General features: G+C 37.0%; 2 protein-coding genes across 7 annotated transcripts in view; one reads left to right on the plus strand and one right to left on the minus strand.

Annotated features, from left to right (window-relative positions):
- The window catches only part of adamtsl5 (ADAMTS like 5), a 33,817-nt gene extending 14,260 nt beyond the window's left edge, over positions 1-19,557 (plus strand). For 2 of the 5 annotated variants that reach the window (XM_048185099.1, XM_048185101.1), the window contains 7 exons: positions 388-511; positions 3,208-3,291; positions 3,525-3,688; positions 3,759-3,960; positions 4,216-4,323; positions 6,914-6,985; positions 7,098-8,792. In XM_048185099.1, the coding sequence (XP_048041056.1) occupies positions 388-511; positions 3,208-3,291; positions 3,525-3,688; positions 3,759-3,960; positions 4,216-4,323; positions 6,914-6,985; positions 7,098-7,426 (1,083 nt within the window). In that variant the 3' untranslated portion in view covers positions 7,427-8,792. Of the gene's footprint in view, positions 1-387; positions 512-3,207; positions 3,292-3,524; positions 3,689-3,758; positions 3,961-4,215; positions 4,324-6,913; positions 6,986-7,097; positions 8,793-17,904 lie in introns of those variants that run through there. The other 3 variants (XR_007184203.1, XM_048185102.1, XM_048185100.1) reach the window with 3 other exon arrangements.
- serinc4 (serine incorporator 4) lies at positions 8,842-26,334 on the minus strand. 2 transcript variants are annotated; one of them, XM_048185104.1, is made up of 12 exons: positions 26,104-26,334; positions 18,666-18,833; positions 18,261-18,439; positions 17,918-17,997; positions 15,918-16,011; positions 15,321-15,532; positions 15,026-15,121; positions 11,706-11,832; positions 11,544-11,616; positions 11,396-11,435; positions 10,024-10,171; positions 8,842-9,067 (listed from the first exon to the last, which is right to left on the minus strand). In XM_048185104.1, the coding sequence occupies exons 1-12, from the start codon at positions 26,128-26,130 to the stop codon at positions 8,857-8,859; spliced, it is 1,455 nt and encodes a 484-aa protein (XP_048041061.1). In that variant the 5' UTR covers positions 26,131-26,334; the 3' UTR covers positions 8,842-8,856. The 2 variants fall into 2 exon arrangements, with proteins under 2 accessions (XP_048041061.1, XP_048041060.1); XM_048185103.1 differs by lacking the exon at positions 26,104-26,334 and adding an exon at positions 21,132-21,611.
- Between the last annotated feature and the right edge of the window lie 949 nt (positions 26,335-27,283).

A 27,283-nucleotide genomic window follows, 5' to 3' on the forward strand; every position in this document is an offset into this window, starting at 1 on the left:
CACTAAACATTACACTTAATCCAACCACTCTGATTATACTTATGATTAAAAATTAACTTGAAACTCTGAAAACTCATAACATCAATACACATGCCAGAAAATATTGTGCAGAAATGAACTAATGAAAACAAACATGGTGCTATTAAAATCATTTTTTGTGTAGTAGACAATGCACTTATTTTGAGGATCTTTAATCTGGGATGCTTCACTCTTTAGTAGTGTCTAAATTTATTTCTTGGAAAATCTCCAAGATTCTGTAGGCCATGAGCTGTTCCAGTTGTCATCAGGAGTGTTGTGTGATCGGCTTGTACTGTTGAAACAGAATGTGACAGTGCTTGATATTTTGGCTTCTAATCGCAGGGTGTGTGTGTGTGTGTGTGTACGCAGAAGCCAGGATGTGATTTGATCTTTGGATCACAGCAGCAGGAGGACGCCTGCATGGTGTGTGGAGGCCACAACTCAACCTGCCTTCATCATAGAAGTGTTTATCAAAGCAACGAGCAGAACAATGGTCAGTTATGAATCTAAATACACTCACTTTGACTCAGTAGTAGAGGAAAATAAGCTCAGAATTCTACAGATATGTTCAATCATATTTATATGGCTTCACAACTTTGAAATCAATAGTTGTATTTCAACATTATTATAAGAGATGTGAATAAACCCTTGTGTTATTCAGAATACAGTGGCCCCCAAACTGTAAAATCTGGCTTTTACTTCAGTCTTCTCAGTGTCACATGATCCTTCAGAAATCATTCTAATATGCTGATTTGGTGCTAAAGAAATATTTTTTTTTACTATTATTAATGTTAAAAATATTTTGTGTAAATTTTGATACTTTTGATACTTTTTTTTTTTTTCAAAATTCTATAATGAATAGAAAGTTTAAAAGAGAAAGTTTTTTATAACAATTAATTTAAAAGTCTTTACTGTCACTTTTGGTCAGTTTAATGCATTTTTAAGACTTTAGACTTTGTGTTTAAGTCTTCCCCTTTTTTCACAAACCCTTTGCTCTCTAAAAACCCAGTCAGTTTGGGTTAAAATTCTTTGAACTTCAAGTGTTAGCATTATAAACACTGAATTAATAACAACATATGAAATTAAATTAATAATTTGAAATAAATAAATGAAAATTCTGTCATTAATTACTCACCCTCATGTATTTCCACATCCATAAGACCTTCGTTCATCTTCAGAACACAAATTAAGATCTTTTTGATGAAGTCTGAGAGGTTTCTGTCCCTCCATAAAGATCCAGTGCAACTACCACTTTCAAGGTCCAGAAAGGTATTAAAGACATCATTAAAGTACTCCATATGACTCCAGTGGTTTAACCTCAATTTTATGAAGCAACGCGAGTGCTTTGTTTGCTAAAAAAAAAAGTAATTTAATTTGAAGAGTTCATTTGCAAAAACCGATAAACGCCATTTAAAAAAAAAAAAAAAATGAACTAAGTGCTGAGCATTATTCTCCATATATAGCACGTTCTGTACCCTAAATCCATTTTGTCAGAAAAGCCGGTATTGTCCACTGTCAGGCATCGCAAGTTCACGTTTTACAGCAGAAGCCGACAAGCGCCCTTGTTGTTTGTGTACAGAAACCGATAAGTCCGTTTTAGCGAATCAGCGCGCAGTATTCAGGTCAGGTGACAAGGCTTCTAGTCACTTCAAAAAGACGCGCTAGCTGAGGGAAGTTTTATCAAAGCTGACTAAAAGTGATCGAGGATTTATAATTTCGACTCCTGTAAGTCCTTGTACACCATACACGACTTACACGCTTAAACCTTGGTTGTTCTTTTGCGTGTGTGCGCGCGCGCACGTGTGTGTGTGTGTGTGTGTGTGCGCGCGCATTTGTGTGCACACGTGTGTTTGAGTGTGTTTTAAATGCAATAACAAAGCAATTACTTGGGTTTTGTTTAACTCTGAAACATGAAATGTGGAGTTATCTGCTTTTGCCAAAAAAAGACTGTTGGAGTTAACTGCTTTTGCTAAAAAACAAACTTTTAATATATATAAAAACATACTTTCAATGAACTTTATTTTTTTAATTTACCTGTATTTTTTAGAGTTATTATTACTTAATCAAAACAACCCAACTGCAGTTTGATTGATATTACTTGGAATGCACAATAAAAAAACATGATTTGTGAGAATTAATAAAAATGGAGTTAACTGTTTTTGCAAATAAACTCTTCATTTACTACTTTATGAAAAATATTGATCTGCAATGTACGTTCACAAGAGCTTCACAATCACAACGTGTCGTGTTCAGACTCGCGCATCAACTCAATGCACGTGCACGTGCGCGAGTGTTAATGAGAGCACTACAATGCATGCGGTTTGTGTTCACGTGAGAGCTGGCATTTTTGCGTGAACGCTTTGGATAATATATTTTGTAAGTAAAGTGGTAAATGTTGTTTTTTTTGCACAAACAAAGCGCTTTATAACATTGAGGTTAAACCACTAGAGTCACATGGAGTACTTTAATGATGTCTTTACTACCGTTCTGGACCTTGAAAGTAGTGGTTGCATTGGATCTCTATGGAGGGACAGAAAGCTCATTTATGTTCAGAAGATACGAGGGTGAGTAATTAATGACAGAATTTTCATTTTTGGGTGAACTAACCCTTTAAAAAATCTTACTGACCTTAAACTTTTGAACGGTCGAGTAAGTGGTTTCTTAGGGACAGTGACCTCACTTTCTCTTCTTTATCTCGTCGTTTCTCTCTCTCTCACACACACATATCTACACACTTAGAACACTGACACCTCTTTGAACTTCTCTGCATGAAACAGAACCTCTTTTAAAAGCTTTCTTCACGCTGGCCAACTGAAAATACAGAGCGTTTACATCGGGGAAAACTCAGCGATAATACTGTCATTGTTAGGCCATCTGAAAACTACTCAGTTACCCCTCTCTTGCACGTGGATTTCTGAGAGTAGTATAACAGATTCGAGGCTGCCAGCACAGGGCTTTATAAAGAGGGTCAAAAGTCAAAGGAGAAGACAAAAGTTCAGCCTGGATCGTAATTTTGCAGGTCAGAGCCTTGCGGCTAAACCAAGTCCGTGTTGTGGCTGCAGCAAGACACAGCATGGAAACATATAGTCTTGTTACGTGCAGGATTGCGCACCTGTTGGAAATAACTGTGTTTTTTCTTTTTTCAAATGGGCTGAGGCGCATTACTCTCTCATCTGTGTTTCCCTGCAGGACTGTTTGGGTATAATGAGGTCACTATGATCCCTGCCGGAGCCACACACATCAGAGTGACTGATAACAGCAGAAACTATCTAGGTTAGAGAACAGCCTTGTGTGCCAAAGTGCAGTGTGAGATAAAATTGTAGATGACTACAGACAAAAGCATTTACTTCGCATTTGTTAGCGCAATAAAATAATGTATTGGACAAAATGCAGTGATGCTTTGTGCACTTTGTCCCATTGCTGTATGGGAAAATGACAATAATACTGTGTTGTGGTAGTCCAATGTTTTTAGGAAAAATCTCCTTTTGTAAATATTTTTTTAAAAGCACTCCAGAATGGGCGCTCTCAGTTTGTGATCAATGGGAACTGGAAGATCAATATTCCTGGGGAGTACAATGTGGCAGGAACCAAACTGCTGTATCGCCGCTCTGCTGATACCTGGGAGAGTTTTGAAGTTCCAGGACCTACTAAGGAGGACCTGCACATCATGGTAAACTTCAGTTCATGATTCTTAATGCCTAGCAGATGATTTGTGTTCATTTGTTCTGATCTGATTGTAGGTCTTGTCAACTGATAAGAACTCTGGGATAGAATATGAGTACTGGCTCCCTCCAGACCGCTATGCCCTGTATCATGGGAGAAGTCAACTTCGGCAGCCTCACCACACAGCGAACCACTTGCCCTTTGAACCTCCAACCACTATGAGTACCACAACCACAACCACTACTACAACACAGCCAGTCACAAAACCTCTTTTCTGGGGTAAAAAACCTTTCATTCCTGGTATTTAGGAATAAGAATCTATCAAGCTTTTGTTTAAATGACACTAGTTGTAATATGGTATTTAGAAGTATTATCTGTGCTGTGATAAGATCTTGAGATATAGGTATAGATTTAATGGTGAGTCCATTTGAAGTATATGTGATATGTATTTGGCAGAAATATCTCGTTTGCTTAAAGTATAATGTTAGGAGGCTTTTGTAAATACGACTGTGATTTACGAGGTCATGCTCTCAGGTCCCGCTGCTCGCTGGCCCCTTCAACCCCCCTATCAACAGCAGCCAGTCCCACGTTTGGAAAGAGATGAAAACCACAGGAACCGACTGCCCGAAATACATCGTAGAGGTCAGCACTTTATCACTGCCATTAGTGTTGTTGTGATACCAACATTTTAGTAGTCCTCACCAATACCAGTAAAATTTCACAGTACTTCACAGAATTATTTAACTTTTTTAAAATAAAAAATATTAAATTAGTTAAAGGTGCAATAGCACATTTTCGGAGAGGCTAGCAATAGCGAGCTAGCTTTCAAATCATAACATCCCACTCTCCCTTCAGTGCGTCTCCAAAGCCGCGCCTCCTCTAAAATACTTGAAGGCACACACACAGCTGCTCTCGGCAAAGCGTCAGAAGAGATGCCGTTAAAGTACCTCATGTCTCAAAGCACATAACATTACAATAATAATGAATGTAAACAACATAGAGAGCTTGTACCTGACTGCTGCAGAATTATTTCAGTGTTGATACCGTTGACATGGTTACGCATTAGAACGTCGCGGGTTGTCATCTCTCGTAATTACAAAAGTTATGGCGTGAACGCAGCTTAAGCTCGTTGTTTTGATTCGTTAAGAATGGTAAAATGTGGCTTCTGTTTGTTTGTGGTGCTCTGTGACTGACGTCTGTCTACATAAACTCTGCATAGCATGAAACACTGATGACGTACTATGTCTACGCGAACGGGGTGCGTGAGGGTATGTAGAAAAAACATACATTGATAGGCAGGTAGAACATTGTATTATTTCATTCGGATCAAATTTAATGGCTGGATGAACATTTTAATGTCCTACGCCTTCCACAGACTATATTTATATTTATAAAAATACATTTAGACCATTTAACATAGTGATTGTTATCAGGATATGAGAATTTCAACCATTATAACAAAAAATATTTCTGTAGACAATCACCTATTGCACCTTTAATTATTATTCATAGTAATAATAAGTAAAATTTTACATTAATACATTAAATATTTTTATATTCATTAAACATTGCTCAAGTGAAATGGTCGTGCAATGTTATTAAAATGAAGAACAAAGAACAGTGCACATTACATAGAACAAAGATTTTTTTTTTGTCCTGCCCATTGCTTTGGTTATCATTATGTACAGTGGGTACGGAAAGTATTCAGACCCCCTTAAATTTTTCACTCTTTGTTATATTGCAGCCATTTGCTAAAATCATTTAAGTTCATTTTTTTTCCTCATTAATGTACACACAGCACCCCATATTGACAGAAAAACACAGAATTGTTGACATTTTTGCAGATTTATTAAAAAGGAAAAACTGAAATATCACATGGTCCTAAGTATTCAGACCCTTTGCTCAGTATTTAGTAGAAGCACCCTTTTGATCTAATACAGCCATGAGTATTTTTGGGAAAGATGCAACAAGTTTTTCACACCTGGATTTGGGGATCCTCTGCCATTCCTCCAAGCTCTTCTCCCCCGATAGCTCAGTTTGGCCGGACGGCCAGCTCTAGGAAGGGTTCTGGTCATCCCAAACGTCTTCCATTTAAGGATTATGGAGGCCACTGTGCTCTTAGGAACCTTAAGTGCAGCAGAATTTTTTTGTAACCGTGGCCAGATCTGTGCCTTGCCACAATTCTGTCTCTGAGCTCTTCAGGCAGTTCCTTTGACCTCATGATTCTCATTTGCTCTGACATGCACTGTGAGCTGTAAGGTTTTATATAGGCAGGCGTGTGGCTTTCCTAATCAAGTCCAATCAGTATAATCAAACACAGCTGGACTCAAATTAAGGTGTAGAACCATCTCAAGGATGATCAGAAGAAATGGACAGCACCTGAGTTAAATATATGAGTGCCACAGCAAAGGGTCTGAATACTTAGGACTATGTGATATTTCAGTTTTTCTTTTTTAATAAATCTGCAAAAATGTCAACAATTCTGTGCTTTTCTGTCAATATGGGGTGCTGTGTGTACATTAATGAGGAAAAAAATGAACTTAAATGATTTTAGCAAATGGCTGCAATATAACAAAGAGTGAAAAATTTAAGGGGGTCTGAATACTTTCCGTACCCACTGTATATTGTCGCAATTCTGAATTCAGTCCCACAGTTACATGCGGTTGTCTCTCCCAAAACTTTGCAGTGTGTACATAGCAGCATGAAAAATAAAACTATTATTCAAATTGTAATTGGGTATATACAGAAAGCAAATAAAGAGTGCTCTCTTTATAATCACTGAAACTGTTAATCACTTCAATTCAGCACAGTACAGAACAGAGCGCTCATGCTGAACCAAACTCTGATGTTCTGAATTGCATTGAGCAGATTCTGACTAACTTGAATGCCTCTGATTGGCCATTGCGTATATGTGCTAAACAGATGTCTGTGATTGGCTATAATTCTCAGTGCTTCATAAAACACGTTGTAAATAGAAACCTCTGAAGCTTTTCACAGAACACACAGGAGCATTTGAAAGCAACGTTACATTTTTAAAATTTAAGTATCGACTTGGTACCGAAGTACCGGTATTAATGACAACACTAATTGCCATGTAAAATTTCATACAATGCCAAACACATAATTTTTCATTAATGTTCCTTGTTCGTTCCCATTGTTAATTGTTGTTTGCATGAATGACAAAGTCTGGGCTTTTTTTGTTATGTCATGAAAACATTTCATCCTTTTGTAGCCCACTGTGGGAAATGCCGCCGGGTTCGAGGGAAAGGTGAGCGCCAGAGGCAGTATTGCCAAAAAGATTTTGGTGAGTTCAGTCAGTAGCTAAGTATCCCAACATATGCTCCCAACACAACACAGTTTTGGTTTAATGTACATAATATATTGGATGATGGCAATACATTTTTCTGCTGTGACAGTATTTCGAGCAAAAGTGCTGGAAAAAGTCTATCATGGTGAGGAGACCCGCTATGACGTCCAGATCATCCACACATACCGCAACCGTTATCGTCTGGAGCACCGCGAGTTCCTGTGGGCCCCAAACAAATGTGACTGTCCCCTTCTAGAGGAAGGGCACCAGTACGTGTTGATGCTCCGACGGCACATAAATTACGAACGCACTCTCAATCGCATCCTGTTAGAGGAGGACAGCTACTCTCAGCCTTATCGAGCACGTGAAGATGGCCTGCTGCGCCCCCTAGAGGAGCTCTGCGGTAACAGAGATAGCAGGACTCAGTTTAGGGAGTAAACACATGAACGATCACACTTTCACTGCACAGTTATTCTGAAGCTCAGCTTTTAGACCAAAAAACAAGGCACAGACAGAAACCATGCTCTGATGCTGACTTGAAATCACTGATGATTTTACTGAAGCATTTCGCACTCCGCAACAAGGATAATGGACACTTTGTATGGATGAATTATGTCAGTGGGGGCATGAGGCAAATCAAAGCAAAGAAAGTCACTAAATGAAGCACTTTAGGTGGACAATCACCTTCTTTTAAAACATAAACACCAAAGTAAATATAAATATACACAACACGATGCCCTTTCTAGCACCACGTGTTTGTTAATGGCATAAAATCACTTGACAGCATGTATATCTTTATCATGTGCATTTTGATGTTTTTTTATATATATATTTATATGTTGACAGTATTTCTAGAGGAAAATTTGATTTATATATTGCCTTATAATTTTAAATGTTTTACTATCAATATATTTGCTTTTATTTACGGTTATAAAGTCCCTTAAAAAGTGAAATGATAATGTGTGTTTATGAGTCACAGTTACACATTCAAGATAAGCAGCATATACATATAACTATAGTGCTTTTGCCAATGAACAGTTGTTTTCCTCTATTTTTGGCAGCTGTTTTTCCCTTTAATCATTAGTAGACTAACTAAGATTATCCTATTACCTTGATGTGGTTGTTAAATTATAGTCAAGCCTTTCGGCAAAACACACAAACTGTAGAATGTGTTTTGTTAAAAATATATTTACAAAAATAACTTATATTTTATAACAGTGACATAAATCTTTCTAACACAAACATGCAATTAGAGCTAAACAGGCTGGCTGTCGCCGAGCTATTAAAGTAATTTTACTGCAGATAACAGATTTTTTCTCCTTGTGGCCTCTGATTGGCTGAAAGAATTGCTGGAGCAAGCCCCTATACACACACAAGCCACAGATCACTGAAATATAGTATTGATCACATAATCTATACAGCCTGATAAGCATAAATGTATCAAAAGGTTAAATTAATTAGGAGAAAGCCTTTTTCATGTATTTCCATGTCTACCCTGTAAGCCAATGAAAAATTCTTCTACATTTTACAAAAAAACCCCCAAAAAACTCACTAAGTATACAGACATCCAGCTTGTTCAGAAAATGTTAGTCATATTCCTTTTGGCAATTTTAGCACATCCCCTACAGATATGCTCGTACAGTCTTAAACACGGTTAACGTTTTCTGTTCCCATGTTGAATTGCATTCATAGTGCTGGCGATTTTAATCCTAACAAGATTATCAGGAGGATCAGTGCTCATTTAATGGAGTCTACTCTTCAACGTTCAGAGATCTGGCATGACCCGTTTCCTTTGCGTTGGAAATCCCCTGTAACCTGCATTCATCCCCACTGTCTTTGACACTGTTGAACAGTCTGTTTTGTGTGATTTACACGCTGACGCTAACATGGCGGTGGGAGGTGGTTCGTCTCTTGATGCGGGCGCGGCGAGGCCGTTTGTGATCAGACTGGCAGTGGCACAGGGGACCCAGGAGGAGCCACAGATACAGAACAACACACGCCCAGCAGGAAGAGAGCTTGACCCAGAACGTGGAGTAACTCCCGTGGGTGAAGGTTGTCTCCAGCACAGCAGTCTCATAACTGGGGGAGACAAAATTTATTTCATTTATTTACTGTTGACAACATTTTATTTCAGTGTCTGTAGTCTATAAGCTAGTCTATAACAAGGATTTTTAAACTTTTCAGACTCACAGCTAACTAAGGGATCCCAATTTTTTTTTTCTCTGTGAAACTTCATAGAATTAATTGATGACAAATATTAACACCTTTTAAATTATGTAAAAGAGCAATAATACTCCACATTTCAAAATGTTGAAATAAAATAAAACATATATATAAACATTTAAATACAAAGGTTTGGGGTCAGTAAGATTCAAAAAGGGTCAAAAGTTTTTTTTTAAACTTTCTATTCTTCAAATGATCAAAAAAAAAATTGCATCACGGTTTCCACAAAAATATTAAGCAGCAAAACTTTCAACATTGATAGTAATAATAATAATAAAGTTTCTTGAGCAGCAAATCAGCATTTAAAATCCAGCTGTCATCAAAGGAATAAAATAACATTTTAAAATATATTCAAATAGAAAGCAGTTATTTTAAACTGTAATAATATTTCACAATATTACTGTTCCTGTATCAAGTAAATGCAGCCTTGGTGAGCAAAAGAAACTTAAAAAAAACATTAAAAAAACATTCAAAAAAAAAAATCTAACTGACCCCAAACTTTTCAACAGTATATATATATATATATATATATATATATATATATATATATATATATATATATATATATATATATATATATATATATATCCACTTGCAGGGTGCTCACAGACATTAAATTAAAATTAATATTAATCAATTGGCTTAATTTACTTTTAAGAACGAAAGGAAATCTCTGTTTAGATAGTTGTGTGTCAGTGCTTGTATGTAAATATTGGTTCTATCCACAAAAACTCTTTTGTATGTTTACTTTTGTTCTAGGGATTTCTGCTCTGATCTCCAGAACAGCTCAGATGAGCTCTTTAACAACTGACCTGAACCAGTTAGTGAGGGTCATCATTACGTACAGGGACGCCAGAAAGAAAACAAAATGGAAGAAAAAGTAGCTGTAGGCAACGCGCTGGGTCTCATTGTGGATGACTTTCTGACAGCCTTTGTTCTCGTCAATGACAAACTCCTCCTCTAACAAGACAGAAACAAAGATGTTAACACCTTCTCATACTTTATTGTGTTTAATGATATTTAAGGCATAGTTCACCCAAAAATGGAAATTCTGTCATTTACTCACTCTCATGTTGTTCCAAGCCTGTATGACTTTCTTCTGCAGAACACAGAAAAAATATAGAGTGAAAAATGTTGGTAAGCAAACAGTTTTGGTTCTCATTGACTTCCATTGTATTTTTTGTCCAAGTTAATGGGAACCGAAACTGTTTGCTTACCAACATTTTTCATAATATCTTTTCGTGTTCTGCAGAAGAATGTCAAAGTTTTGAAACAACATGAAGGTGAGTAAATGATGACAGAATTTTCATTTTTGGGTGAACTATGCCTTTAAAGGATTAGTCAACTTTTAAATACACTTTTCCTGATAAATTTACTCACCCCCATGTCATCCAAGATGTTCATGTCTTTCTTTCGTCAGTCGAAAAGAAATGAAGGTTTTTGAGGAAAACATTCCAGGATTTTTCTCCTTACAGTGGATTTCAATGGCTACCAACAGGTTGAAGGTCAAAATTACAGTTTCAGTGCAGCTTCAAGGGCTTTAAACGATACCAGATGAGTAATAAGGGTCTTATCTAGCGAATCGATTGGTCATTTTCGAAAAAAATACAACCGTTTATGCTTTATAAACAAAATATTGCCTCGAACGTACTTTCCGCTTCCGCATTCTTCATAACGGTTACGCTGAATGTCCTACGCCTTCCCTATTCAAGTTACGGAAAAAAACGAAACTGGCGGCGCGTTCTTTCCGTAAGTAGAATAGGGAAGGCGTAGATCATTCAGCGTAAGCGTTATGAAGAATGCGGAAGCGGAAAGTATGTTCAAGGCGATATTTTGTTTATAAAGCATAAACGGTTGTATTTTTTTCGAAAATGACCGATCGATTCGTTAGATAAGACCCTTATTACTCATCTGGTATCGTTTAAAGCCCTTGAAGCTGCACTGAAACTGTAATTTTGACCTTCAATCTGTTGGTAGCCATTGAAATCCACTGTAAGGAGAAAAATCCTGGAATATTTTCCTCAAAAACCTTAATTTCTTTTCGACTGACAAAAGAAAGACATGAATATCTTGGATGACATGGGGGTGAGTAAATTTATCAGGAAAAGTGTATTTAAAAGTGGACTAATCCTTTAATATATTTGTGAAATTTATGGATATTGGAATTCATTATATTCTTCTCACCATCTTCTGCCTCTGGGCAGCAAAAGCAGCAGGAGGCTTTCTGTTTAGGACAGAGAGTGACAGAGATCGTCAGAGACATTAGGAGTTAAAAAGCTCAAACCACAAAAAAAAAAAAAAAAAAAAAAAAAAAAATCTGAAAGTCACATACTTGGAACTCATAGCGGTAAACTTTTATCATCCAGAAAGGTCCAAAGACCTCAGCTAAGTATGAAGCCTCATTGCTGAGAAAGAAAATCGGCATCAGTTTTATTATCCAAAGTAAACACTTTATTAATATCTCTACTCTATACTTTTTTTTTTTTTTGCCTACCATGCAAAGAGAACACAGCAGTACATGATTGCAGCCCCAATAATGGCCACGGCATTGCCTTCATTTTGAATCTCATCCCTGCTGACTTTGGGGTAACACACCGTCATGTTGACCCCCTGATACTCCACTGAAAAACACAAAAACAGAAAGAGAGAGAGAGAGATGGTGTTATTTATCACATATTTCACATATCCCCCTTTTCTGAATTAAGACCCATCATTCTGGGTTTCCTGTTGCATTAAAAGCAAGTGCTCAGCTGTTTGAAAACAACGACTAATTACATTTAGTGTCACATTTACACGCTCCATTTAGGAATTCTAGAGCCCATTGCTGCTGGGTTCAGAGATGCTTTAGATGTCTGTGAATATTGTGTGTTGTGTGTCTGAGAGAATTCCTCTGAGATGGGATTAAACTCCCAGCATGCCCCAGGGTGCACTTCAGACCTTTATGAATTCATGCAGCAGACAGAGGCTATAAACTCGCTGATAGTTAGGGAACAAGACAGGACACAACAAACACACAGCGCCATTCACCAAAATGAAAGGAAAAAAAGTGCAAGTCGGTAGTACACCGTTTCTCCAGACAGCGACAATACTACGATATTAAATCATATATGTGATATTTCAACCCAAAAGCTCTTCATCAGACATTATGTAAATGCAACAGCTGTAATTCTTCTCCTCTGAACTTTACCATCAACATCTGTATTTCAAATATCCACGTGAAACACCCTCAGCTACATCTGTGTTACATGCTTGAGAACTTTTCTATGACCTCGGTGACCAAAGCTTTTCTTTCTGGAAATCTCATTAATCTCTGTCGGTTTTTGAGCATGCACCATTCATCACCTTTGTGATGTTCCACAAATGCACCACTAATGGATGAAATGATGTGAGATGAGATGGCAAACCAGGAAGAGTTTTGTGGGCTCCACTGATGGCCTTTTGTTAATGACTATGTGATTACAGCCAGTTTGATTAATTTTGCTGAGGGATGAATCGATTCAATTACTCCGATAGAGGTTTGCATGCATCACTGCATGGAGGCTGCACTCTGACCTTGAAACAACAGATCAGTCTGTGATTCTACATTGCTCTCTATAAAGCATTTTGGTGTTTCATAAAGAGTTAAAGGTGCCATAGAACGTCTTTTTAAAAGATGTAATATAAGTCTAAGGTGTCCCCTGAATGTGTCTGTGAAGTTTCAGCTCAAAATACCCCTTAGATTTTTTTTTTTAATTCATTTTTTTAACTGCCTATTTTGGGGCATCATTAAATATGAGCCGATTTAGGCTGCGGCCCCTTTAAATTCTCGTGCTCACCGCTCCCGGAGCTCGCGCTTACCTTAAACAGCATAAACAAAGTTCACACAGCTAATATAACCCTCAAAATTGATCTTTACAAAGTGTCCGTCATGCAGCATGTCTAAACGCGTAACTATGGTATTTATTTGGATGTTTACATTTGATTCTGAATGAGTTTAAGGCTATGCTCTGTGGCTAACGGGCTAAAGCTAACATTACACACTGTTGGAGAGATTTATAAAGAATGAAGTTGTGTTTATGAATTATACAGACCGCAAGTGTTTAAAAATGAAAATAACGACGGCTCTTGTCTCCGTGAATACAGTAAGAAACGATGGTAACTTTAACCACATTTAACAGTACATTAGCAACATGCTAACAAAACATTTAGAAAGACAATTTACAAATATCACTAAAAATATCATGTAATCATGGATCATGTCAGTTATTATCACTCCATCTGCCATTTTTTGCTATTGTCCTTGCTTGCTTACCTAGTCTGATGATTCAGCTGTGCACATCCAGACGTTCTGCCCTTGTCTAATGCTTGATCATGGGCTGGCATATGCAAATATTGGGGGCGTACATATTAATGATCCCGACTGTTACGTAACAGTCGGTGTTATGTTGAGATTCGCCTGTTCTTCAGAGGTCTTTTAAACAAATGAGATTTATATAAGAAGGAGGAAACAATGGAGTTTGAGACTCACTGTATGTCATTTCCATATACTGAACTCTTGTTATTTAACTATGCCAAGATAAATTCAATTTTTAATTCTAGGGCACCTTTAAAAGTATTCAAATAGGCCACCAATCACTCTTCAAATGCCCCTCATCATTATGGTGACTGGATGTTTAGTTACTTGGCTTTGTGTTGACAGGTAGAGACAGGCTCACACATGCTGGATCCAGGATTAGTTACCCCCCTCCCCCCATAACAATCAGTGTCTAATGATCTTGCAAATGGGTAACTGTGCCATTAAAGTGGTGCTTGATTCATCAGCAATGTAAGTTATCGGTTTTATTTTAGAATTATATATATAATATTTATTAATATTTTGAATCATCTTTTTTATATTTTCAGTTTTTATTTTTATTTTAGTTTTTTATTATGTTTTTTAGTAATTTTATTATGTGCTGTAGTCATTTTTATTTTGAAATATTTCTTTTTAGCTTTATTTTTATATCAGTTTTAGTCATTTTAGTAGGCCTACTTCAACTTATTTTCAGTTAGTTGCCAATTGTCAACAGTCAACATTTCTAATTTTTGTTTTCCAACGTCGAACTCAACGCGCAAGCCGAGAGTGTTTCCAAGTCAACGCGTGTAGCATCAGCTGGTGTACTGAATTTTCTCTGCTACCAACTTCTTGCGCGAGAACGCCGCGCTGTGACCAGTGTTTGCTGTGCGCTCGCTCGTCTGACCAGGGCCATTGAGAAGGCCATTTTTTGTGTTCTTTTTTTATTTTCAGATGGACAGTAAACATTTACGTAAACTTTTAATTTTAAAAGACAATTAAGTCAAAAATCAAATCACCGAGGGTGCTTCTGAAATGTGAATTTCAAAACTATTTTGACATTTATGAATTTTTCGATTAATCTTATGTCTGCATTTACATTGATTAATGCGTATCTACAGTAATATGACGTCATATTTTTGTCCTGTGCTATTGTTATCACTATGGGTGCGTCTCAGTCAGCTTCCTAACTTCCTACGTCGTCAATCACCTTTGGGCACTGGTAAGGGCAGTAAGGACCCTAGCTCACTACACATTGGGACACCGATGACTATATTTCCAGCGACATGGCAATGTCCTTATTGTACAAAATCACTACTGGTATTCATAAACAACAGCAGAACTGAACTGATATCTTGTATTTTTGATAAATGTGTATTTTAAAATCTGAAAGAAGACATGTTACAGAAGCAAACTAGCCCCAAATTTCAAAATTGGCCAGAGCATGAAAAAATGAAAATGTTCTGAAAATGTTCTGCATGGAACAAGCAAATCTTACGTACCTTTTTCTGGTGGGCGGCTGGACAGAGCAGAGAAGGTCAGGTACATGACATAGCAGCAAATGATGGAAGCCTGCAGCAGTCCTGAGCGAGGCTGCTCTGAGAGGGAGAGAGAAACAAACCGTTAACTTAAATGACGAATTATACTACATTTATGCTTATTTTACTTCATGGTTAAATTGTTGCAAGCATGTTTCCACAAACCCTTTATCTCCTTCCTGGTGTATTTATATCTAAACTACTGTTAAAGTATTGTTTTGGTGAGAGAACAGAAGCAGATGAAAAATGAAGCACTAACTTTGCTGCACGCAGGGAGTGACTGCAATAAAAGACATGAAGGTGCAGAGGGCCAGGTTAGTCCATAGCAGGGCTTTATTCAGGTGGCATCCCGCTGGGTGAGTGTAGAATTTGTACATGAAAGTGAAGGCCATGGTGGCGATGGTGTAGAAAAAGAGGGTAGCACACATGACTGCCACGTACCACCTTTTATTCTCAGCTGCACCGGTTAACCTGGCAATGAGAGGCAGGGCAGAGACAAGAAATCATATTATGTCTGTTGTGTTAAGATGACATACTGCCTCAAAATGGATTGAGGTAAGCTCCACAAACATCTGGGAAGAGCTGGATGTCAGAGGATGAACAGAATGTGTGTGTATATGAATGAGTGAGATACCAGAATGAGAAACAGGATGGGAGTAAAGGACAGAGATTATCTAAAACTCCTCAACTGTGGAGGGTGATATTTTATCATTCCTGAGCAAGATGTGACTCAGACATGAACCAGATGTGGTTCTTCATAGTCTGGTAATAAGTGCCTTCCTACAGTAGTTATTGTGGGTTAGTGCAGGTTTGCTTTAAAAGGACATACCCATACTGTTAGTGTTTCCTCACTTACCAGTTTTTATTCCAGGTATGAGCAAAAGCTGTGATGAGAATGAGTTGAATTAGGATAAAAGAAAAGCCTCCCACCACTCCAACGTAATGCCAGGCTATGCGGAAAAAGGAAAAAGAGAAAACAATTAATATAAGACAGTGAAATCGAGTGAAATGAGAGATTAAATTATGAATCAGAACAAACTTTTTTTGTAAATTATATGTAAAACCAAAATGTCCCACTGAATTGAACGCAACAGTGGAACATCTTGAGTTTTTATAAATGAGGCCCACTGACTGAATCCCCACTATAGTGTGCAAATGTAAAACATTCAATGTGTCTATAGGGCCACCTGGAGGATTTAAATGAGAAGTGCAATTCACGTGATCCAGACTGATCATTACCAGAGCCACGAGCCAAGACTGTATCATAATCACTTTAAGCACATAATCACTTCAGATAGTCTATTCAGTAATCACTTTGTTTTGATCAATACACCTCCTTTCCCATATCAGGATGCACATATATTGATATTATTTATCCGCCAATATTAGATATTAATTTGTTGATGTTGAATATGTAATTGTGTATTCCCATTTGCTCTATTTTTAGCTTTGCCATCACGTAACATCATTTAAAGTTAATAATTAAATGAAATAATTTAATTACACTGTTAAAAGCAATGTTTAGCAAATCTCGAAAGGAACATGCATTTTTCATACTGTACATTATAATGTTGTGATGTCTTCAGTGTCACACGATTCTTCAGAAATCATTCTAATATGCTGATTTGCTGCTCAAGAAACATTTCTCATAAATGTTATAAACAGATGCTTAATATTTTGTGTAATATTTTAGGATTTTTTGATGAATAGAAAGTTAAAAAGACGGCATTAATTCGAAGTAAAAATCTTTTATAACATTATAAATGTTTTACTGTCACTCTTGATCAATTTAATGTGTCCTTTTCGAGTATCAATTTCTTTCACAAACAAACATACATATATTACTGACCCCAAACATTTGAATGGTAGTGTTATTAATTGATTTATTGGTATCAACCAGAAGTTTAATATCACTTCATCCCTATTATTTATCAAATATAAGAATTTCTGTCAGCACCATATCGTCAAAGATGATTGACAATTGTGAAAATGGACCACAAAACCAGTCAATTTTTTGAAACTGAGATTTATACATCATCTGAAAGCTGAATAAATAAGCTTTTATTGATATATGGCTTGTTAGGACAGAACAACATTTGGCTGAGATACAACTATTTGAAAATCTGGAATCTGAGGGTTCAAAAAAATCAAAATATTGAGAAAATCGCCTTTAAAGTTGTCCTTAGCAACACATATCCACTCACAACAATTATTTTTTTTATATATTTATGGCAGGAAATTTACAAAATATCTTCATTTCAATTTACTTAATATCCTAATGATTTTCAGCATAAAAGAAAAATCTATTATGTTGACCCATACAATGTATTGTTGGCTATTGCTACAATATACCCATGTGATATATACCCAGGTTTTGTGGTCCAGGGTCACAATTAATATACAGTTTGGGTTGACAGTATGGTTCTGTTCTGGGAAAGAACTCCCTGCCCATCCATGCAGCCTAGCATGGGTAAGAACAGGGAGAGCAGTATAATCTTAGGGTAAACAGAACAGAACCAACACAAATGTATTGCAGAAATCATTAATGTTCTTAATGACAATAATTTAATGTAACAGCATAATTCAAGAATGAGTCTGATTCGAAGAGGTATATCAGAGGCCAAGTCCTGACTGGACGAGAGGAGGAGCTGGGGAAGGAGGAGGGTAATTATCTCCTGAGTAACATGATAAAGCTACTGATAATACCGAATGGACCTTATATGTAGGGATGCTGTGATAGTCGTCGTATTCCTATGTAGACGTGGATCAGCTGAGAGTCAGCTGATGCGAGCTTGACTAACCTGACCTGCCATGACTAACGCTACGCTTGATTTGTTTCACAGATGATTAGCTTACCATGCAAAAAGGATTCTGTGGGAATAAAGAAGGCAGCAGCGATCATTCCAAGCATGGTGATGAACTTCAGAAACCAGAACCTAAGTGAGAATGAGGAGAATAAGTGTGTGTATAAACCTGCAGATAAACATGGATGAGGCAGCATTTACACCACATTTATATTTATGGTCCAAGGAACTTGGTTGACCCTTGTTCATATCATGTTCTTCCTCTTAAGAACTTAACCTAATGTATCCACAACTGCTATGTAGTATTTAATATGTAGGGCAATCAAAAGAACTCAAAGCAACTTTCTGTTGTGTTACAATGCAAACAAAATATAGGGAATAATGCAGTCACCAACCCGTTATGGATGAGGGCTCGGAAATCCTGACTGGACTTCACATCGATGAGGAAGATGGCCATCATCAAGTAGAAACAAGCTGTGCCGAAACACACCCTGTAGACTGCAGAGTAGCCCACCAACATCTGACAGTCTCCTCCACCATGAGCCTCATCACACACCACATTAAAGAAAGGCACCTGAGGAAGAGTGATGTCTGTTATTGTGTGCCACAGCCTGTATAGGGTTCAGACTGCTGGCATGTGTAGCTGGTGTATGTCCTGCCACGCAGATTAGACAAGATTTGATGGGATGAGACTTGATACAAATAAAGCAGAGTTTTAGCTGTTTACAGCAACAGCACAAATAAAAGTAGGTTAGGCAAATGAAGACAACTGGAGCCTGTGCGACTTGTAAGAAACTCACATTCTCCCTCACGGCCTCGGACACGGTCTTAGACAGCATGAGGCATGAGACAGTGCAGGCCAGGATGTGGAATAATGTGTACATGACCCGCGTGCTGGATGATGATTTGACGGGCGGACAGAAGGAGCAGCACAGGGAACATGGTGCCGGGCCACAGCAGCAGCATATCTGGCAGAAAGAAAAGCAGACCATCAGGGATTAATCGAGATCTCTCAAAGCATCTGGATATTCCGTGATAGATCAGGGCCGGTTGCCTGGATGGGGTCCAAACATCTTTTATCCTCAGCTAAACCCAGAAGCAGAGATTGGGTTGAAACTCAGTTCCCAGTGACAGATTAAGAGTCCATTTTTTCATTATACCATTTCTTGAATGATAGCAGCATGTGTTATAATGAAAATGTGTAATGTGTAACTGTGCTTCAATCTGATATTCTGTCACAGTTATTCACTAAAAGCCATCAAAATATAGAGTAATTCTAATCCAAATGTCAAGATATACATGTCTAACTCTTTTGTAGTAGTCTTTAAAGTGATAATTCTCTCATAATTCAATTGTTTCTATAGAAACTTGTTTCCGCCACAAATAAAAAAGAAAAATTCCAATTCCAACTTTTTTACTCACAAATGTGTTTGTATCTCACAATTCTGAGGAGGTCAGAATTGCAAGATACAAAGTCACAATTCTCACTTTTTCTCATGCCATTTTTTTTTTCTTAATAAAACCATACAAGATGTTTTGGAATATGTCTCAGTGTTTATTTGTCCATACAATGAAAGTCAATGGGGACCAGTGTTGTTTTGGACCTCATTAACTTTAATTTTGGACAAAAACAGTTGACAAAACCCTCAGGTGCATGGGATAATGTGATGTTGCACTCTGAAAATGTTGGCACAAAATAAATAAATAAATAAAATGAACAAGTTTGCATACATTTTTTTATTATCACAACTTTGAATGAAATTATATTCAACCAACAAACTAGCCTGAGTTATATGAACTTCAGAATTTATAACATAAACACAGTAAAAAGTAAAAATGAAGTTGCTCCAACTACTAATTTGTAGTCCTGGAACCAATTAATTTTATCTATTTCAGTAACCACAAAACTCGCCTATCATAACTGAAACTCTTTTAAATGTCAAACATTATCAGGTCTTTCCCTTCACTAAAGACAAATAAAATAACACTTAATTTCAACATTTATTCTCCTTATCCAAAAGTTATCAAGACAATTTTAAAAAATCACAACATAGAAATGTTTAAATTACACACAATATTATATTTACATAATGATCAAAATTATATCAACAGAACTTAACATAATAATGTTTGTAACTTAAAAGTTATAATTAAATATTTGTTTTCAATATTGCAACCTTGCATTTATTTAAGATGTGGTAACAGGTCCCAGGAATGACTTTTTAGAGTGTATGGAGCAAAATTGTTTTAAAGTGATGGTGACAGTTTGTGATCGCAGAATATGTTTGAACTGAAATTGGATTAGAAATAAGAAAATGAGGAGTGATGACATTTGATCCTTTATAAATTAATTTACAAACATGTTATCATTGATTCTCATATCTCAGAACAAAGTAAGGAGGATGAAAACACACTGACTCTTAAAGCTTATGATGATAGAATGAGTCATTCATCCTCTTAATTTCATTTGACAGAAAGCACTTTCCATGATGCCTGTATGTTTCTGTTGATAGAGGAGTTTATACCAAACAACAACAACTGACCGATAATTTTAACAGTGCAATAATAATAGCAATTATCATTTAAATCATTTAATTGTGGATTATTCTCTTCTGTTCATCCTAATGCAGACAACACTGACTGAACTCAACCTCTAGTCACTTAAATTGAGTTTTTAAAATGAAAATACACTGATGCAGGGTTAATTAGTTAAAACAATAAAATGGAAATATGGAGCTCGTGAAATGAGGACTAGTTTTGCGACAACCTGTAGACAAACTGCATGAAAAATTAGGTTCTAAAGTATTTGAGCAAAAGTCTATTGCCTTAAAACATACTTTATAAGTATATATTCCACGTGGTGCTCCACTAATAAAAACGGTATCATATAATGAGCTCTATTATCTATTACACAACGTAAATGTCATTCTGTGGCAACTTCACTCATATTATAGGACAAAAAGAAAAGCCAAAAAGTGTGAAATCCAGTCACTGGAATTGCCAAGAGGCATAAGATGATGATAAGAGGCATTAGAAATTGGAAGGTTCCTTATGTTCAACATTCATCATAAATCGTTTTTGAGTTGTAAGTTCTACAAAGCCAGATTAGATTTTGGTAAGAGAAGAATTGATGCTTGTGTAAAGATTTTCTTGTGTTCCAATAATTAGATCTATGAGAAAGAAGAATCATCTGAAAACACCTGATATGTCGTTCTCACACCTCTCATTACTATAAAATAATATCCACCTCTCTCTCTCTCTCTCACCTGATAAGCCACCATGTTGAGGAAATAGTTGTAGACACCGCTGTGTTGTAAAGCTTGAGCAGTCGACATGGCTTCTTATTTGTCAAGGATGCTTATTAAAACAAGACCTCCAGAAAAAAAAATTATTGGAGAAAAAATCTCATTTAAAAAAGTATATACTATAACTAGTGAATCACGACACGTTATTAACCGTAGAAGTCCCTCAGCTTTACATGAAATGGTCCTCAGCTAGTTTCCTCTGCAGGTGTGTTTCCACAGATGTCCAACTGCCCACCCTCATGTTTCTCTCGTTGGAACATCCGAACAGTATTCCCACATTCTATCCGAGCTGCCAGTGGCATCGAATGGTGCCAGGAGAGTTTGTGAGCAAGGGTGGATGCCTAGTTGTACTCACGCAGTGAGATTAGTCAACAAGAGCAGCAGGCGGAGGGGGCAGGTTCAATCTGTCCTTCCCTTCCCCCAGGCCCTCGCTCCAATGCACCGACTCCATAGCACCCTCACGCACAATAGGATTTCTCGAGGGTCCTAATCGGTTTAGGGCAGAATAATGTAATTACATGTGATTTTGTGATTTCTCTCGCAAATTAGACATGACTTTGGAACCCCCCTTTTCTGGTAAAATAACACCTCAGCAACTGCTCACTTGTCTGATATTATAGAGGCCACATATGTAATCTGGTCATTATGCTTTGACCCAGAAACAGAGGGAAGCGAATGAAGCGGGTGTTTGGAGGAATGCACAGGAAGAGCGGCACAGGTCCAATCCCGCATTCTTTTGCATACATTCCCCACAGTCTCAATGTAAAATGGGGGTACACTTCAACACATATAAGTCTGCACAATATGGGAGAAATTGTTTCAGTTGAAGATAATGATTATAATGAAGTGGACATCATCATATATTTAATAGTGTGTCATTTCTCTGTATAGTGTCACGGGCTGTGTTATGAGTTTGTAGCATGCAGGGCGCCCTGTAGCTCTATATTTGGGTCAGTGTGTGTGTGAGGATGTGTGCTGGGATTATCCTGGAGTTTTTAGTCCTCAGCCTGGATGACCTTCTCTCTCCGTTAGAGTGACACACTAATCCAGACAGCAGGGTCTGACAAACACAGTCCCACTTGAACTCTTCACCATCCTTCAGCATCACGTACAAACACGATGACATCGTACATATGGTAAAAAACTGTCGAGGTGTTGATTCAGAAATCATGCTTGAAGGGATAGGCTAGTTCACCCAAAAATAGAAAGTCTGTTACCATTTAGGCCTACTCATCCTCGTGTCATTCCAAACCTGCATTACTTTTTCTGTGGAACACAAAAGAATTATATTTTAAAGAACGTTGTGATCCAAATGACATTGGACCCCATTGTATGGACAATTATTTTTTTTTTTTTTCAGAATAGCTTATTTTGTGTCCCACATGTGGAATGACATGAGGGTGAGTAAATGATGACAGAACTTCTATTTTTTATAAATGAACGTTGCCTTTACGCTGCCATTCACAAACAACATGTTCTTAAACTTAACTATTTTTCTTGATAAATTACCTTCAAATGTGGTGCGATTGTCAACCCAGCTAATAAGGAACATTCTCAAAAATTTGGCCAACATTCTGGCTCTTTGGCTATAAGGTTCCCTCAAAGTAATGAGCGAACGAATGTTCTCCCAGTAACAATTAATACGATGTTCGCTCATAGTTATCTGGTATAAAAACATTAGCAAAAACATTATATGTAGATGGTTCATGAAATGTTTTTTTTCTGGAACTTTTTATTTATTTTTTGACATCTTGGCTTCAAACGCAGCACTAACCACTTAAAAACATGCAAGGCATGGTGCAACTGTCAAAGACGAGAGCGCGGTCACTATAGAGCGCTGGTCTGAAGGATTCTCCGCTGGTTCCTTTGAGATTTTCCTATAGGATTTTATAATAGGGGTTTTCATGTCCCAATCAACTAATGCTTTGTAGGTCTCATGCAGTAGTTTGTCCATGAAAATCCAGCAGGGAAATTAATAGCAGGACATGATTTTAAAGCAGATCTGTGTTTACAGATGCTTTTGAGTGAGTGAGTGAGTGAGTGAGTGAGTGTTTGAGTTTATTGAGTGAGTGTTTGAGTTTATTGTTCGTTGTATATTGTTATTATCTGTATACTATTCCAGTCTGGAAAGAACTTTTCAAAGTATTGATTGTTACACAGAGTCATGTGGCTAAAACTTTGTCGGGCACAATATCATTATGTAACACTGTTTATAGAATGCAGCTATCAGAGTGGCAGCAAATTACAGCATGGCATTGTATTCATCTCTCTCTGGACATGAGTGTATTTGTGTATGTATGTCTATATGTGTCTATAAGTGCATGGTTACACAATAACCTGTTACATTTTGAATGAATTTCCATGTAAATACCCATGAAGCTATGTTATTTGTTACTGTTTGTCTTATTCTGAAAAATTATAGGGCCTATAAAAAAAGAAGAGGACATGTCTATGAAATATGTTTCGAGAGAATCAAATAATGTATTTTTGTAACTAACATTATTGTTCTTTTTTGTTATTTGTTCTGTAAATAGGTGCACAACAACAAATGTGTTACTAGGAACTGACCGTTTAATTTAGCAGCTTTAATCCTTGGTTAGCTACATCACACAGGCATGAACCTTTCTAAACCAATTAGAGTCTTTTAAAGTATACAGTGTATATTCAATGAACCTCTAATCTCTCCCTCAGAGTGAAACATCCAGAATGACTGGAGGTCTTTTCACTTGATAATTGGGGGCCTTGTGTGAGAGAGGGACACTAGCACACTGTTCAAACAAAAGCACAACGTACAATGCAAATCACTCAGCTAGCTCCATGAGAAACATCTGATCTATGTTATTTAATGGGCTTTAGAAGAAATGATGGAAAACAATCATCCACAGATACACACATAGGAGGCTTTCTACAATCTGGCCATTATGAGAATCAACGTTACTGGAAGAACATTTGTTCACAACTTTGATAGAACCTTGCCTGAACGTTAGCCAAGATTCTGAGAATGTTCCCTGTTTGCAGGGTTAATGTTGCTACTATCTTAGTTTCATCACATCTTAAAAACAACATTTACATTCATGTCATGACCAACAAATGTGTTAATAGTCACAGGTTTAATTAATCTTGTGTTATTAGATCAAAAGATAGGCTAATGTTGTTTCCCAGCTAACAAACACATGTTGTAAGAACATGTTGTTTTGCTAACGTTCTTATTAAATTATGAAAATGTTATTTTTGAACATTCCAAACATCCAGTTTTTTAATGTTTTAAATCCTTTTTCTTGGTTATGTGAATGTTAAAGGAACACAAGCATTCCATTTTATGATTTTGGGAATGTTACTTTTGAATGTTCTAACAACATTCTGAAACAAGTAGTAATAGGTTTTTAAAAATGTTCAAAAATTCAACTACATTGTCACAGACAAAAACATTCCATGAACAATGTATAAATAATGTTTTTATGCTAATATTTTGAGAATATTATTAAAGCTCAGATCTAAACAAATGTTCTATTAATGTAAGATGTTATCTAGTAAGAACATTTGTTCATAACCTTGCCAGAACATTAGCCAAAGTTCTGAGAATGTTCTGTTCCCAGACAGCAACATAGTGTGGCCCAGATCCGGCCCACATCTGGTACATGTGGATTACACACGGACCAGATGTGGGCCGGATCTGGGCTGGCACTATGTTGCTGTCAGGGTTTGCTGGGTTAAAGGATTAGTCCACTTTTAAATAAACTTTTCCTGATAAATTTACTCACCCCCATGTCATCCAAGATATTCATGTCTTTCTTTCGTCAGTCGAAAAGAAATTAAGGTTTTTGAGGAAAACATTCCAGGATTTTTCTCCTTACAGTGGATTTCAATGGCTACCAACAGATTGAAGGTCAAAATTAGTTTCAGTGCAGCTTCAAGGGCTTTAAACGATACCAGATGAGTAATAAGGGTCTTATCTAATGAATCGATGGTAATTTTCGAAAAAAATACAACCGTTTATGCTTTATAAACAAAATATCGCCTTGAATGCACTTTCCGCTTCCGCATTCTTCATAACGCTTACGCTGAATGTTCTACGCCTTCCCTATTCTACTTTCGGAACGAACGCGGCGCCAGTTTCGTTTTTTTCCGTAACTTGAATAGGGAAGGCGTAGGACATTCAGCGTATGAAGAATGCGGAGGCGGAAAGTGCGTTCAAGGCGATATTTCGTTTATAAAGCATAAACGGTTGTATTTTTTTCGAAAATGGCCGATCGATTCGCTAGATAAGACCCTTATTACTCATCTGGTAGCCCTTGAAGCTGCACTGAAACTGTAATTTTGACCTTCAACCTGTTGGTAGCCATTGAAATCCACTGTAAGGAGAATAATCCTGGAATGTTTTCCTCAAAAACCTTAATTTCTTTTCGACTGACGAAAGAAAGACATGAACATCTTGGATGACATGGGGGTGAGTAAATTTATCAGGAAAAGTGTATTTAAAAGTGGACTAATCCTTTAATGTTGTCACTACCTTTACTTTGTGTTTCATGTTTCATCACGTCTGAAAAATATAATCAGATGTTATCAGATGGAACCATAAAAATCATAGAGAGATAAATCGTTAAGTCAAAATTCTTCCAGCAAAAATTATTGGAGAAAACAAAAAACAACAAATTGTAGGCCTATGTACAGAACAAATATGCTCAGTAAAAAAATAATCAAAGCATGATGGAACAATTGATTTTTCCCTTCCAAATTTTGTCATCATAGACATACTGTAGCAGAGCCAATACTTTCCAAAAACATGACCTCTTCGTCTACTCACTAATTTGACAGCCACAGCTCAATCCCATTCTCACTGAAGTGTGCTGCCCTACTAAATTAGAAAATCAAACTACATTTTAGGTCAATCTCTAAATGCTAAAGCTCACACAGTACATGCAGAAAAGCTTACTTGTGCCCAGCAACAGCGGCAAGACATCACTTCCCACACTGATCCGGCTACCAGAGGAAATCTCCAAGTCCAGTGGCTGTCAGAGATCAATCGTACAGTAGAATAAATAGACTGGTAATGTTGGGGAAAGGCTTCCTATGAAAACTTTGTAACATTCCTCTAAGATTGTAAACATATTCAACAGAGAACAGCAGAAGAGAATAGCAGGTGCTGCATTTCAGGTGTGCTCTGAAAAGGCGTCCTTTTTGTTAAGCAGATTATAAGTTGAGGAGGTGGAACTGAAGGGCACGTAGTAACAGTGTTACTTTAAGTATTTGTCAATGGTAAACCTATTAAGGGTCAAAAATAGTGAGGTGAAAGCATCTGTCTGTTTATAAGTGAGGCTGTTTAATTGTGTGCATGCTTTTATTGAATGAAATAGGCCTACATTGTCAGAACTGAAGTCCGGATGTTTACAATTTGCAACTGTAATAAAATCAACATTTGAATCAGCATTACATTTTTTTTTTCAGAGACAGGCCTAACAAAAACTGTAATTTTCTCTCTCTCTCTCTAAAAAAAAAAAGGCTGAACATTGTATATGCACACTACTAGTCAAAAGCTGAATTAGTCTCATGAAATGTTTTATAGGCTATAAAGTAAATGCTTAAAGTCGGCATGAAACATCCGAGAAACGTCTTCCCGAACAAGAAAAAAAATGTAGGGCATGACTTTCTTTTTTATCAGGAATTGATTGAATCGTTGAACAGAATTGATTGAATTTGCTATAGAGTGGTGCGGGGGTGACGTCACGTTGTAGGCAAATTAGCAGTTAGCATCTTGTTGGTTCCCTCGACAAAAACGCAATAGGATTTTCCCATAGGCTTTTGGATTATTGCAAAAAACAAGCTCTGTGATCAACAAAGGTTTATGATACTATAACACGTTTTGTCCATCAAGATAATTTTCACTGATAGACACAACTTTTATGAATTTTATAGCCTAAATGCAGTTGCCAGAAGCAAAAAGCTAAAGGTGACATCGAATTCAATGTCACCAACACTTAGCCTCTGACAACTCTATCAGTTTTTATCTAAAAACATTTTCCGAGAACATATGAGTTAGAATAATTTAGAAGAGCACAGTTATGAGCATAACAAGGCTGTAAAAGCAGACTGAGTTAACCTTTTCGGCATGGTGA

This window comes from Megalobrama amblycephala, linkage group LG3 (genome assembly GCF_018812025.1).
Source record: "Megalobrama amblycephala isolate DHTTF-2021 linkage group LG3, ASM1881202v1, whole genome shotgun sequence".
Lineage (NCBI taxonomy): Eukaryota > Metazoa > Chordata > Actinopteri > Cypriniformes > Xenocyprididae > Megalobrama > Megalobrama amblycephala.

Coding starts and splice junctions, on each gene's coding strand:
- serinc4 (XM_048185103.1), bottom strand. CDS start 21,200: ATGTCGACTGCTCAAGCTTTACAACACAGCGGTGTCTACAACTATTTC. Junction 16,012..17,917: donor CACAGAATCCTTTTTGCATG/GTAAGCTAATCA, acceptor TTTTCCGCATAG/CCTGGCATTACGTTGGAGTG. Junction 10,172..11,395: donor CTGCCCAGAGGCAGAAGATG/GTGAGAAGAATA, acceptor CTGTCTTGTTAG/AGGAGGAGTTTGTCATTGAC.